The sequence below is a fragment of the Grampus griseus genome (assembly GCF_964374135.1).
Source record: "Grampus griseus genome assembly, chromosome: 16".
Classification (NCBI taxonomy): domain Eukaryota; kingdom Metazoa; phylum Chordata; class Mammalia; order Artiodactyla; family Delphinidae; genus Grampus; species Grampus griseus.
In genome coordinates, this window is record NC_139010.1 from 12,747,108 (window position 1) to 12,761,115 (window position 14,008).

General features: G+C 36.9%; 1 protein-coding gene across 2 annotated transcripts in view; it reads left to right on the forward strand.

Annotated features, from left to right (window-relative positions):
* Positions 1–14,008, forward strand: part of BMS1 (BMS1 ribosome biogenesis factor) — a 46,162-nt gene that overhangs the window by 13,101 nt on the left and 19,053 nt on the right. For both annotated transcript variants that reach the window (XM_082674285.1, XM_082674284.1), the window contains exons 10-13: positions 124–884; positions 1,100–1,201; positions 2,108–2,265; positions 7,353–7,434. In XM_082674285.1, the coding sequence (XP_082530411.1) occupies positions 124–884; positions 1,100–1,201; positions 2,108–2,265; positions 7,353–7,434 (1,103 nt within the window). The remainder of the gene's footprint in view (positions 1–123; positions 885–1,099; positions 1,202–2,107; positions 2,266–7,352; positions 7,435–14,008) is intronic.

The following is a 14,008-nucleotide window of genomic DNA, read 5'->3' on the forward strand; positions in this document are numbered from 1 at the left end:
ATATGCTATGTCATTTAAAACCATTCCTTGACATTATTTTCTATTTCTTTGCATATTTATTGACTTGCAGATTAGCTGGTTGTTATACAACCGGAATTATTTTGCATTTTCTCTTTAATATAGGCTGTGGATGCCAAAAGAGGAAAAGCAGGTGGATTTAAAAACTGGTCGAGTGCGTCGGAAAGCCATTTTTGGAGATGAAGAAGATGATTCTGGAGATAGTGATGATGAAGATGATAAAGAAATGTCTGAAGGTGACAGGTTGGAAAATAGCTCTAGTGATGATGAAACAGAAGAGGGGGAAGATGCTGAAATGACTGGTAAACAGTATATGTCTGGTAAAGGTATCAAACGGCAAAAACTTGAGATGGAAGAAGACGTTGAGGTGGATTTGCCAGCGTTTGCTGACAGTGATGATGACCTTGAGAGAAGCTCAGTAGAAGAAGCAACAGAGGAAGCTGATGAAAGCATTGAAGAAGAGGATTCCACTGCAGAGGAAGAGAGGGATATTTTAGAATCAAAAGCTGTTAGAGAAGGTGGTAAGCCAGGACTGTTACAAACTAATGATCTGAGTGATAGTTTGAATCTGGAGAAGTCTTTGACAATGAAAAAAGCAACCCTCACCACTTCAGATTCAGGTCATTGCACAGCTGAAGAGGCATTTGCATCTGAAGATGAATCTGAAGAAAACTCTCTCAGTACAGAGGAGGAGGACTCAGAAAATGAAGAGGTTATTAGGAAAAAGTTTCCAAAGCCTTCTCAAGTGGTCAGTAGTCAGAAACTGGGGTCAGAGAACTTAACTGATGAGACCTGTGATATAGAAGACTTACTCAGAGAGGAAGAAGATTATAAGGAAGAAAATGACTATTCCACAGAAACTTCAGGTATGCTTAAATTTAATTTAACTGCCATTACAAACTCGGCACTGAAAATGTTCTACAAATAGAATGTCTACCATTTGGGGTCTGCTGTTTTGGAGACTTTGTTAACTGTTCAAGTATTACACCTCATTAAAGGATTTCAGGATGAATGAGTGATGAGCTTGAAGCAGAGAGGACAGACAAACAGAATTAACTGATGTCTGTGTTGGTCCTTTCAGGTGCCCTCAAGTGGAAGGAAGACCTTTCCAGGAAGGCAGCTGAGGCCTTTCTGAGGCAGCAACAAACAACTCCAAACCTTCGAAAGCTCATTTATGGGACAGGTAAAGGAGCTCTGGTTCAGATCTAGAAACATTTTAGTTTCTTAGACTATTTTCTGAAAAGGAGATGAAGAAATTGGTTAGAGGATTTGGGTGGTACTTTTGATATCCATAAGATATTCCTGGGCGTCATAGTTTATATTTGGCAGATGTTTTTAATCATCAGCTCATGAGGACCGTAAATCAGTCGTACGAAGTAGATTTATGGGTTTGCCATAAAACTTTTGATAAGAATAGTCTTCATTATGTCATTTTGTACCCCCTGTAGAAAATCCTTCATGAATTTTTTTGTAGAATTTAGTACCAGAAAAATAATTCTGCCTGAAAAGGTGTTTTTTCCTCTCTGAGAATGAGTGCTCTGTATTACTCATTCTGTTTTTTCCTTTTGCCTTTCTCCTCTGATTTTATATTTTATTAAATTTGTCTATATGTTCTTTTTGGAAAGAGCTTGACTCAGTAATGCAGAAAATAAAGTGGTGAACCTGATATTGTGGTCCCTATTTACTGTATGGTTAGAACAAGGCCAAGGAGTATATGTGAGGTAGGAGCATAGAATCGGGGGTTGGTATTTACTGACTTCCATTCAGGTTTTGTCTAAGTACTCTTAGTGATTAGAGACTCAGCACTCTTCAAGAGAAACTCTTTATGATAATTGAAAGCTCTGTCTTTAAATGTCCCCTCCCTGCCCCATCCCCCAGTATTCTCCCTCCTCAATGGACACTTTCCTGCTGCCTTGCAGGAGGGCAGATGTCCTCCAGAGCTGCTCAGCAGTAGTTCCACGGCCTTTCGGTGTCTGTGGCTGATGCGCTCAGGGGCACACACCATAGCTACTGCAAACAGAGACCTTCAGTCCCTAGTCCTCTAGTGGGTGGATTTATTCTCACTTTTCTATCATGGTGGTCTCTTTAGTGACAGAGGATAACGAAGAAGAAGATGGTGATACCAAGGAAGAGCTCGGAGGGTTGTTTCGTGTCAGCCGGTCTGCCAGCGAGTGTAAGCACAAGGCTGACTCTTTGGACTGCTCCAGATTTCATGTGGAGGTGCCCCATGATTGGGATTTAGAGGAGGTGAGGCTGAATATAAATAGTGTGTTTGACTTATGAGAAAATTAGGGAATATTTTTAAAAGATTATGTGATTTCAGTATTGCCTACCTGTTATTTGCTTCTTATTTTTTGTGTTTTTTTAACATCTTCATTGGAGTATAATTGCTTTACAATGGTGTGTTAGTTTTCAACTCTTAGTGTGAATAGTATTGTTAATCTTTATTTTGAAGCATTGCACGTAGGTTTTCATACATTTGAGATACTTTGTGTTTTATGACTAGGAGATACGTAGTATCCCTGAGTTAACATTTATAATTTCTACTATTTGTAAGCAAACAGGAATCCATGACACTGGTAAATTTTCTTCCCCCACTCATCACCCTCTAGTCACACTAGAGAATTCATTCAGTTCTTAAACTTGCCAGGTTTAATCCCATCATAGACCTCTTGTCTTCTGTTTTCTTTTCTGAAATATTCTTCTGATCTTCCCAAGGCTTACTTCTTTTGATCATTCGGTTTAGCTGAAATGTCACTCCTCAGGGAGGCCCAATGACTATCATATTATGTATTTTAATTCACTGGGTAGCACTTGTGCACTTTACGAGATTTTTATGTAAGCATTTTTTGGGTAAAATTTAATACAGATTATAGAAAACCACATAAAAGTAATTGTTTAACTTAATGGATTACTAGGTGAGTACCTCTGTAACCACCATGTGTCCATCCTAGTCATAGGCCTATCCTCCCTGCAGAAGGAATCACGACTCTTACGGTAATCATTTCCTTCTTTTCTTTATAATTTCATCCTTCAAGTATGTATCAGTGAACACCAAAGTTTAGTTTTACCAGGTTATTTTTGTTTATTTTTCTCTATGCCTTTTAAATCTCTCAATCTACAATATTCCCCTCCACCCATCTCTTTTTTCCTTACCTTTTCACTTGTTTAAGAAACCAAGTATTTGATGTGTAGAGTTTCTCATATTCTGGATTTCCTGGGCGCATTGTATCCCTATGTGCGGTCTGTCAGACTTCACTCTTCTCTGTATGTCCTATAAATTGGTACAGAGCAATACCAATAGAATTGTCTATGGTGATGGGTAAAGAATTGTCTTATGTGGCTACTTGTGGCTGTTGAGCACCTTAAATGTGGCTAGTGAGACAGAAGAACTAAAATTTTAATTTTATTTAAGTTTTGTTTAATTTTAATTAGAATTTAAATAACCACATGTTGTAGCTACCCTCTGGATAATGCATCCAGAAGTTTGATTAGATTTAGGTTTGAGGTTTTCGTTTTTTGTTTTCAGATTTTTTGGCAAGACTGCTTCCTAGGTGGTGGTGATTTTTCATTAGGAGGCACATAAAGTCATCTTGTGATGTTAGCTATTGATGCTCAATGCCTAGATCCATTCATTTGTTAAGGATGTAAAATGGTGATATTTTGTTCAAATTCCTCTTGTTAGCTGGAATACTTCTATAAAGAGAAACTTCTCATCTACTATTTGGTTACCCAGTTCCACATAAGCAGTATAAATGCTTGATTATTTTTATCAGTTTTCAGAACGATTCTCCAAAGGTGACTCTTTTTTTTTTTTTAAGTTTTTTTTTTAACTCATGAATTTAAATGTAGTTGACGTGTTTCCTTTCACTGCACTTGTTATCCTTGCTGATGATCATATTTATCGCATCTGTGACCAGTGAGAGTCTCTTCAAATTGGCTCCTGAGTCCTTTTGACATGATCCTAGTAGTCCTTAGATTGCTTCATTGCTGTCTGATATGATAAGGTGTTCCAGTATCATCTTGTACATTTCTGATGCCAGACTTGGAAACAGCCATAAGAAGTCCTGATTTTTCTTAGTACAAAATGGTATTTCAACATCACAGTCGAGGTCTATGTATACTCATTGCTATGGGTTGGTCATTGTTTCTAGGCCTTTTCAGTGACCAGAGCTAGGAAAATTCATACATACATTTTCAATTCAGATTCAGGACTACAGGCTTCTTACTTAATCTCTTTTATCTCCTGTTTATATCTCTTGTTTTTCCACTGTAGAATTAGTTCCTGTTTGAACTTGAAGATGATTAAATTAGAAAATTGTGTAATTATTTGCTTTATCCCATTTATACATAGAAGTGTGAGAATAACATTACACGTTTCTATTAATACGATTACTAAAAACAGTTAAAGTTTTTTCCTTTATTTAAAAAAAATATATATTTATTTTTTTGGCTGTGTGGGGTGTTAGTTTTGGCACGCGGGATCTTCGTTGCCGTGTGCGGTATCTTTTAGTTGCAGCATGCGGGATTTAGTTCCCTGACCAGGGATCAAACCCGGGCCCCCTGCATTGGGAGCACAGCATCATAACTGCTGGACCACCAGGGAAGTCCCCTGAAGTTTTTTTCTTATATGTTCTCCCTTTTGTTTTTTCAAAAGTGGCTACACCATTTTGCATTCCCACCAGCAGTATATATAGCTTTTGAGTCCTCCACATTGGAATAACATCACCAACACTTGTTATTACCTGTTGTTGTTTTTCTTGTTTTTTATTGTTATAACCATTCTAGGAGGTGTGATGTAATATCTCATTGCAGTTTTGATTTGCCTTTTCCTGGTGGCTAATGATGTTAGACATCTTTTCATGTGCTTGTTTTCCATTTGTATATATTATTTGAAGAAATATCTATTCATACTATTTCCCCATTTAAAAAATTGGGTTATTTGTCTTTTTATCATTGAGTATGTATTCAGGATCCAAGTCCCTTATCAGGTATATGATTTGCAAATATTTTCTCCTATTCTGTAGGTTATCTTTTCTGTGCCCTTTGAAGCACGAAGTTTTAAATTTTGATGAAGTCCAATTTCTCTGTATTTTTGTTGTTGTTGGTATCATATCTAAGAAACCATTGCCAAATCCAAAATCATGAAGATTTACTTCTATGGTTTGTGTAAGGGTTTTATAATTTAGCTCTTACGTTTAGGTCTTGGATACACTTTGAGTTAATTTTTGTATTTGGTGTGAGACGAGTCCAACTTCATTCTTTTGCATGTGGTTATCTAGTTGTCCTAGCACCTGTTGAAAAGTCTGTTCTTTCCCCTATTGCCTTGTCTTGGCACCCGGGGTGAAAATCACTTGACCGTAGATACATGGGTTTATTTATGGACTCTTAATTATATTCCATTGATCTATACATCTGTCCTTATGCTAGTACCATACTATTTTGATTACTATTGTTTTGTAATAAGTTTTGAAATCACGAAGTGTGAATCCTCCAACTTTGTTCTTTTTCAAGATTATTTTGTCTTTTCTGGATCCCTTGGGTTTTCTATATTTTAGAATCAAAGAATTCTTTGCAGAATCTTCTGCAAAGAAACCAACTGGGATTCTGATAGGGATTGCACTGACTTGGGTAGTATTGAGACCTTAACAATACCAAGTCTTCTAATCTGTTAACATGGGATGCCTTTCCATTTATTTAGATCTTTCAAGAATGTTTTGTAGTTATCAGAGTATAAGCTTTGCACGTCTTTTGTTGGATTTATTCCTAGTATTCTTTTTGATGTGATTGTAAAAGGAACTGTTTTTTGAATTTCATTTTTGGATATTCATTCCTAGTGTATAGAAATAAAGTTTACTGTTGTATATATATATATATATGTATGTGTGTGTATATATATATATATTTTTTTTTTTTTTTTTTTTTTTTTTGCGGTACACGGGCCTCTCACTGTTGTGGCCTCTCCCGTTGCGGAGCACAGCCTCCGGACGCGCAGGCTCAGCGGCCATGGCTCACGGGCCCAGCCGCTCCGCGGCACGCGGGATCCTCCTGGACCAGGGCACAAACCCGTGTCCCCTGCATCGGCAGGCGGACTCTCAACCACTGCGCCACCAGGGAAGCCCTACTGTTGTATATTGATCTAGTATCTTGCAATCTTGCTGAAGTCATTTATTCTGATAGTTTTTCAGTAGATTCCTTAGGGTTTTCTATATACAAGATCATACCACCTGTGAATAGAGATAGTTTTTCTTTCTAAACTGGATGCCTTTTATTTTAATTTCTTGCCTAATGGCCCTGACTAGAACGCCTAGTACAATGTTGAATACAAGTGATGAGAGGAGACATCCTTGTCTTACTCCTGATCTTAAGGGGAAAGCTCTCAGTCTTTCACCATTAAGTGTGATGTTAACTGTGGGGTTTTTTATGGATGCCTCTCATCAAATTTAAGAAGTTCCCTTCTAAGTTTGTTGAGGGTTTTTATCTTGGAGGGTCTATTTTTTAAAATTTATTTGGTCCCTGGTTCCCCTAAGTCAATTGTTAAGCTTCATGAAAGCAAGGATCTTTTGGAACAGTTTGCCATTCAGTGCCTGCAAAGCTTCTTGGCTCAGAGTAGATGTTCAGTAAATACTGAGTGATTATAGGCATGAAGGAATGAATAAATGAGCAGATTTGCTTTTGCATCCATTGTAATCGTGCTAGCTTCAAGGCTACTTTTTGAGAGTGAGGTTGTATCTGAAAAATGTGAATCATGATCAAAATGTGATTGAAAGCCGGGACCCATGTGAAGATTTCTCTTATATGTGCTTTTGAGCCCTTGGCAGTGACTGACATGTGCTGTCCTAAGTCAGGTTCCCCAGGAAGCAGTCTGAAATAGGAGTTGTGTACAAGTTTTAGCCTGTATTTGAGAGGTGCATCCAGCATCCACTACATGTGTGTACTGGATGATCTGGCAGATCTGGGACTGGGAGCCTCATCAATACTCTTTGTACTGTTGGGCTCATACAAGACATTTTGTCTTTGGCAGAGGAATTACGTTTTTAAACAGCCATGATAAGTCTGGATTAACGAATTAGTAAATATCTGTTTCTTTACTTATGAAGTCAGTGGGCTGACGTTATTTTCCCTATCCACTGGTTAATGCTATAATATTTATGTTTTTATATCTGTTGTTATACTATATACATCAAAGTTATTTCATAGGTCCACTTGGAATGAAAATATCCATAGAACTGTCTTGAAAAGTATTTAAAGGCAAATTGTCACCTACTGTTTCTCAAAGCAGTTATTTATTGAATGATTGGAGCCTGTCAACTAAGCTGACTTTTCTGTATAAGGTTATGAACAGTATCAGAGATTGCTTCGTGACTGGGAAGTGGGAAGAGGATAAAGATGCAGCCAAGATCTTAGCAGAAGATGGTAAGTAAATGGCTGTATTCTTCAGAGAAGACTGCCTTCTCTCTATATTATTTTCTTCCATATCTTTAATAGTCAACTTGAAAATATTAGTCACTTGTGAAATGGCCTGGGGAACTCTGACAAGAGTTCTGACAGGAGTAACATTCTAGTTCCTCCTTTCATGATGGTCTTATTTTCTCCCTCTGGTTAGTTGACTTATTAGATATGGACATTGAAGAAGAGTGGGAAGCTCTCCATAAATTTTATCATGCATTGTTAAAAATAGTCATTCTTGTTTATGTGCTGTGGTTAGATTCACGTTAAGATTCAGGTTAAGCATTTTTGGCAGGCATGCATAGGTATGTAGAGGCTTCCTAAGAAACATTTTCAGTTTCTTCTATGATCATTGGTCAAATTTGGTTTTCTTGTAGTGGTGGTTGTGGTTTTTGTGTTTACATTTTGACATTTTCATGAGATTTTTTTTTTTTTTGCGGTACACGGGCCTCTCACTGCTGTGGCCTCTCCCGTTGCGGAGCACAGGCTCCGGACGCGCAGGCTCAGCGGCCATGGCTCACGGGCCCAGTCGCTCTGTGGCATGTGGGATCTTCCCGGACCAGGGCACGAACCCGTGTCCCCTGCATCGGCAGGCGGACTCTAAACCACTGCGCCACCAGGGAAGCCCATGAGATATTCTTCATAATATTTTCTGACAAGACTTTCAGTGAAATTTTGAATTTATAACAGAATAAAGTGCTCATCTGTTATTTACACTTTCTCATTTCTAACATTGTTCCTTTTTTGTGTGTGTTTTAGTTAGATTTGCACATTCTCTATTTTGTTAGATCCATAACTTTTGGATTTATTTTTCTTTTTACTATTTTTCTCATGATTAAAAAATTAACAAGGTTTTTTTTTTTTCTTTTTCTTGTATTTGTTAGTTGTGGGATTAGAAAAGGAATTTTTTGGTTTTGTTTTCAAGGAAAGCACTTTTAAAAATTAAGGTATAGCTTAATGTTCAACCTAATATATTTTGACAATTACATACATTTATATCCATCACCCAAAACGAGAATAAGAACATTTCTGTCACACCCTAAATGTTTGTCTGTGTCCTTTGCAGTCAGCACCCACCCCCTACCCCAGGCAGCCACTTTTGGATTTCTATCACCATAGATTTGTTTTGCTTGATCTTGGACTTCATACAGATGTAGTCAGACAGTATGTATTTTTTAGTGTTTGGGTTTTTTCCCTCAACACAGTGTTTTACTTTTTGATAAATCAACCTTGTTGAGATATGTTTTACATACAGTTAAGTATACCTGTTTTAAGAATATTCTAATTTGGCTAGTTTAGACAATTGTATATGTTCATGTACTACCATTACAATCAAGAAATAAAGTATCACCACAGAAAGAACCCTCATGCCCCTTTGCAGTCAGTCCCTACTCCCACCATCACAGCAGTCCCAAGGACTGCTTTCTCTCACTGTAAATTAGTTTTGCTTTCTCTCACTGTAAATTAGTTTTGCCTTTTCTAGAATTACATAATAAAAATACTCTCTTTTGTCTGTAGATTCTTTTACTTAGCATACTGTTTTTGAGGTTCATTCATATTATAATTTGTTTCTTCTTATTGCTGAATAAGTATTCTGTTGCATGGGTATGCCAATCGTTTATCCATTTTTCTCTTGATGGCCATTTAGGTTGTTTCCAGTAGTTGACTATTACAATTAAGGCTGCTCTGAACATTCACGTATAGGTCTTTTTTTGTGGAAATTGGTTTTCATTTCTTCTTGGTAATACCTAGGAGTAGAATGGCAGAGCTATGGGTGGGTAGATGGACAACCAACTTGATAAGCAACTAACAGAGTTTGACTCCATTTTTAATGTTAGACTGATGACAGCTCTTAAGCCCCACCTGTTCTGTCCCCCTTTCTGTCCTGCAAGCTGATAAAAAAGCCAAGTTGCTCCTCTTTTGGCATCAGGAGGGAGTTCAAACCATATACACTCCAGCTGTCACCAAAGCCCCACCACCTCCTAACTACCAATAGCTCAAGCTGTTCTCCTTTTCTGCCCGCTCTCCCAAGCTGTATTTGAACTAGCTTGGGAGGACTGCCCAACTCGCCCCAAAAAGTCTCATTATGTGAATTATAAATCTTTCCATATCCTCTTGATTCATGTGTGTGTCATCTGTCTCAATATGCAAACCATATTTTGGGTGGGAGGTTCATCCTGTCTCTGTGGGTTGATTACAAAGTAAACTGCCCCACAGTTCTTCAAAGAGAACTCCAGCAGTGGATGACAATTTCAGTTCACATCCTAGTGGGTGTGAAATAGTATCTCGTGGTTTTAATTTGTAATTCCCTGATGACTAAGGACGTTGCGTATCTTTTCATGTGCATATTGGCCAATTTAATATCTTCCTTTGTGAGGTATCCATTTAAGTCTTTTGCTTATTTTTTTAAAGTTTATAATAGTTTACATTTAGAGAAAAATTGTGAATATAGTACAGAGTTCCCACATACCTCACACCCAGTTTGCCCGATTATTATCATCTTACATATGGATGGTACATTTGTCACAATTAATGAACAGAGCACTAACAAAATCTTGGGTCTCTGCCAGTTTGAGCACCTTTCTGTGTGTTAGGGGGCCATTTGTATTTCCTTCCATGACTGTCTTTGAATATGCTTTGCCCATTTTCTATTGGGTTATTGTTGATATTTTTTCATACTTATAAGAATTTTTTATATATTAGAGAAATAAGTCTTTTGTGATATGAGGTACCACATTTAACCCCCTTATTTTAACATTTGTATTTTAACTTTATGATTCTTTCATGTGGAATTTTTTTTTTTTAATGAAGTTAGATTTATCAGTTTTGCCTTAAATGACTTTTGGGATTTGTCTTATACTTAAAAAGGTCTTTTGTTAAAAAAAAAAAAAAAAAATCTAAAAAAGGAGAAGAAAAATCTTCCATTGTTTTTTCTAGTGCTTCCTGATTTCCTTTTTTTTTTTTTTTTTTTTAGCATTTAAATCACCGACTCATCTGCTATTTATTTTAGTGTGAGTTGAGAGGCATAGATAGAGTTTTTCCCAGGTGGCCACCAGGTTCTTTCCAATACTATTTGTTCTTTTCCCAAATGATTAAAATGCTCTTTTTGTCGTATTCTTAATTGATAGATATAGAAAAAAGTTTTTGGACTTTTCTAGTTTATGTCATTGATTTCTGTTGGTTCATTCATCATTGCTATGTTTAAAACCCTTATATAGCTTTATAGTATGCTATTAAGACACCAACTATTAAAACTGGTATGACTGGTTCGTATCTCTCCCTGTCCCTGCTAGGTTTTTTAGAATTCTTCCGACTATTCTCTTACTTATTTTTCCACAGAAACTTAAGAATCATCTTTTCCGTTTCCAAAAGGAAGTGTGGTGGATTTGTGTTTTTTATAGTAGCTGTATTGAGGTTTAATGGATATACAGTAAACTGCACATATTTAAAGTGTACAGTTTGATAAGCTTTGACATGAGTATACAATCACCACAATCAAGATAATGAACATACTTTTCACCCCAAAAGTTTCCTCATGCCACTTGTTATCCCTCCCTTCTGTCCTTTCCCTATTACCAGGTAACCACTCTTCTGCTTTCTGTCACTATACAAGAGTTTGTATCCTCTGTAATTTGATATAAATGGAATCATACGGTATGCAGTCTTTTCTAACTTATTGTACTCAGCATAATCATTTTGAGATTCATCCATGCTGTTGCATCTTCATTCCTTTTTATTGCTGTGTAGTTAATTTCCTTTTATTGGTGAGTAGTATTCCATTGTATAATGCAATACAGTTTGTTTATCTGTTCACCTTTTGATCGACATTTATGTTATTTCCAGTTTGGGGCTATTGCAAATAAAGCTACTGTGAACATTCTTCTACAAGTCTTTGTATGAACAACTGCATTCATTTCTCTTGGGTACATATCTCAGAGTGGACTAAATGAATCATATGGTAGATGTAGTTCTAATTTTTTTTAAGAAATAGCCAAATTGTTTTCCTTAGTGGTTGTACCATTTTGCATTGCCACTAGCACTTTATGAGACTTCCAGTTGCTCCACATCCTTGCCAGTGCTTGATATGTTGGTCTTTTTAATTTTAGACACTTCTAAAGGTTTAGAGTGGTATCTCATTTTATTTTCCTAATGATTAATGATAATGAGCCTTTTTTCACATGCGTATTTGCCATCTGTGTTTCTTCAGTGAAGTGTCTGTCAAATCTTTTGCCCATTATTTTACTTTGGTTGTGTGTTATTATTGAAGTTTAATTCTAAATTACTTTTGATACAATCCTTTATCACATGGAATTTGCAATTTTTGCCCATTGTGTAACAAAGACCATCATATATGATCTGTGAATGAAGACAGTTATACTTCTTTCTGTGCCATCTGGATGACTTATTTTTCTTGCCTTAGTACACTGGCTTAAACTTCCAGTACAATGTTGATTAGAAGTGGTCAAAATAGACTATATACATATTGTAATATTACACCTACTGTTAACCAACATTTTACCACTTTGAGTAACATGTGGAAACTTTTCTTCCATTTAGGCCCTTTTATCTTCCCCACTTAAAAAGATTTTTTTTATTATTATTATGTAAGTTACAGATGTACAATATAGTGATCCACACTTTTAACAGGTTATACTCCATTATAGTTATTATAAAATATTGGCTATATTCCCTGTGTTGTATGGGGAATATAACCTTGTAGCTTATTTTATACCTAATAGTTTGTACTTCTTAATTCCCTACCCCTCTATTGGCCCGCCCCACTTCCCTCTTCCCACTGGTAACCACTAGTTTGTTCTCTGTATCTGTGAGTTTGCTTTTTTTTGTTATATTCAGTAGTTTGTTGTAGTTTCCCCACTTTTAAATATTGGCTTGAATATTAGATAGTGGTATAATTTTTTTGACTATGAAATATGATTTTACAAATTCATAAGCTGGATAGTCTGTTCTGTGTATCCATATTTCTGTTCTTTTTCTCTTTTGTTTTTTCTTTTTTTTCTGATGGTCTCAGATTTCTCCTTTTATAATTTCCTTTCTGCCTAAGAACTTCCTTTAGCCATTTTTTAAGGGTAAGTATGGTAGCTACAAATTCCTGTAGCTTTCCTTCATCTGAGAATGTCTGTTTCCTTCTTCATTTCTAAAGAATAGATACATAGGCTGTCATTTTACTTGGTGTGCGCCTACAGGTAATCTGTCATTTCTTTCTGGCTGCTTTAAGATATTTTTTATTTGTTTTTAGTTTTCAGAAGTTTGATTGGTGTGAATTTTGTTGGGTTTACTCTGTTTGAGATTAACTCATCTTCTTGAATCTGTAAGTTTGTGTCTTTCAACAGATTTAGGAATCTGCAGTCATTATTTCTTTCAGCTCCAGACTCCTTATGAGACTTTGATGATACAGATGTTGGGATTTTTTTGTTTCTGTCCCACAGGTCTTTGAGGTGCTCTTCATTTGTTTTTAGGCTTTCTCTATGTTGTTCAGACTGAATGAATTCTATTATGTGGCCTCAAGTTCTCTAAGTCCATCCTCTTTCATCTCTACTCTTACTATTGAGCTCATGTAGCCAGTTTTTTAATTTCTGTTACTGTATTTTTCAGTTCTATAATTTCCATTTTGTTCTTCAATTTCTTGTTGAGGTTTTCAGTTTTTTGGTTGTTGCTGTAAGATTTATAGTTGCTTGTTGAAGGGTTTTTTTTTTTTTGGCTTTTATAATTTTATTTATAATTGCTGCTTCAAGGTACAAGTCAGATAGTTGCAACATCTGATTCATTTCAGTGTTGTTTTCAGTTGTCTTTTCACATTCAAATGATGATTTTCTTGGTTCTGGGTATGACAGGTGATTTTCTATTGTAGCCACACATTTTATTTGGAGACCCTGGGTCCTATGTAATTTTTAAATTTTAGCAGGCGATCATCCTGTTTAGGTTTAATGTACAGGCCCTGGTCTACTTCATGGGCTGTGGTTCCAATGACAATTTAATTTCAGAGCCTTTGTGGTACTGTTTTGCTGTACTTGGTTTATCTGGTGCTACTGGTTCCTGCTGGTGCTACTGGTTCCTGCTGGTGCTACCTGGGGGGAACAGAGGAGCTTCCCTAGGCTGGGCCACCTAGTGTGGCTAGGTTGGGGAAAGTTGTTTTGGCCTCTGGGGCCAGTTTGCTTGTTCTGGGGGCATCTCCTTTGCTTGGTCCTGCCTGGACGCATATTGTTTTTAAGGTGGAAGAGGAGAGCCTCATGCCTGGTGGAATCCCTCCTTGCTGATAACCCTTGGGCACCTGGTACATCTTGGTGGAGGAAAGGAGATTCAAGCTCGTTGGGAAGGCTAGCACTTTCCTTCATCACTTGCTGTCAGTGGGATACCCAGTTTACCTGGATTGCTGGTGAGATCTGGTTCAATCTGAAGGAAGAATGGGCCTATCTCATTCTGCGGCTGCCTTCTGTTGCCACTTGCGGATTGGGAAATGGTGGCCCTAAGTTGCCTTTCTGTGGGTTGTGGTATAGTGAGACATAGGCCACTATGTCATTCC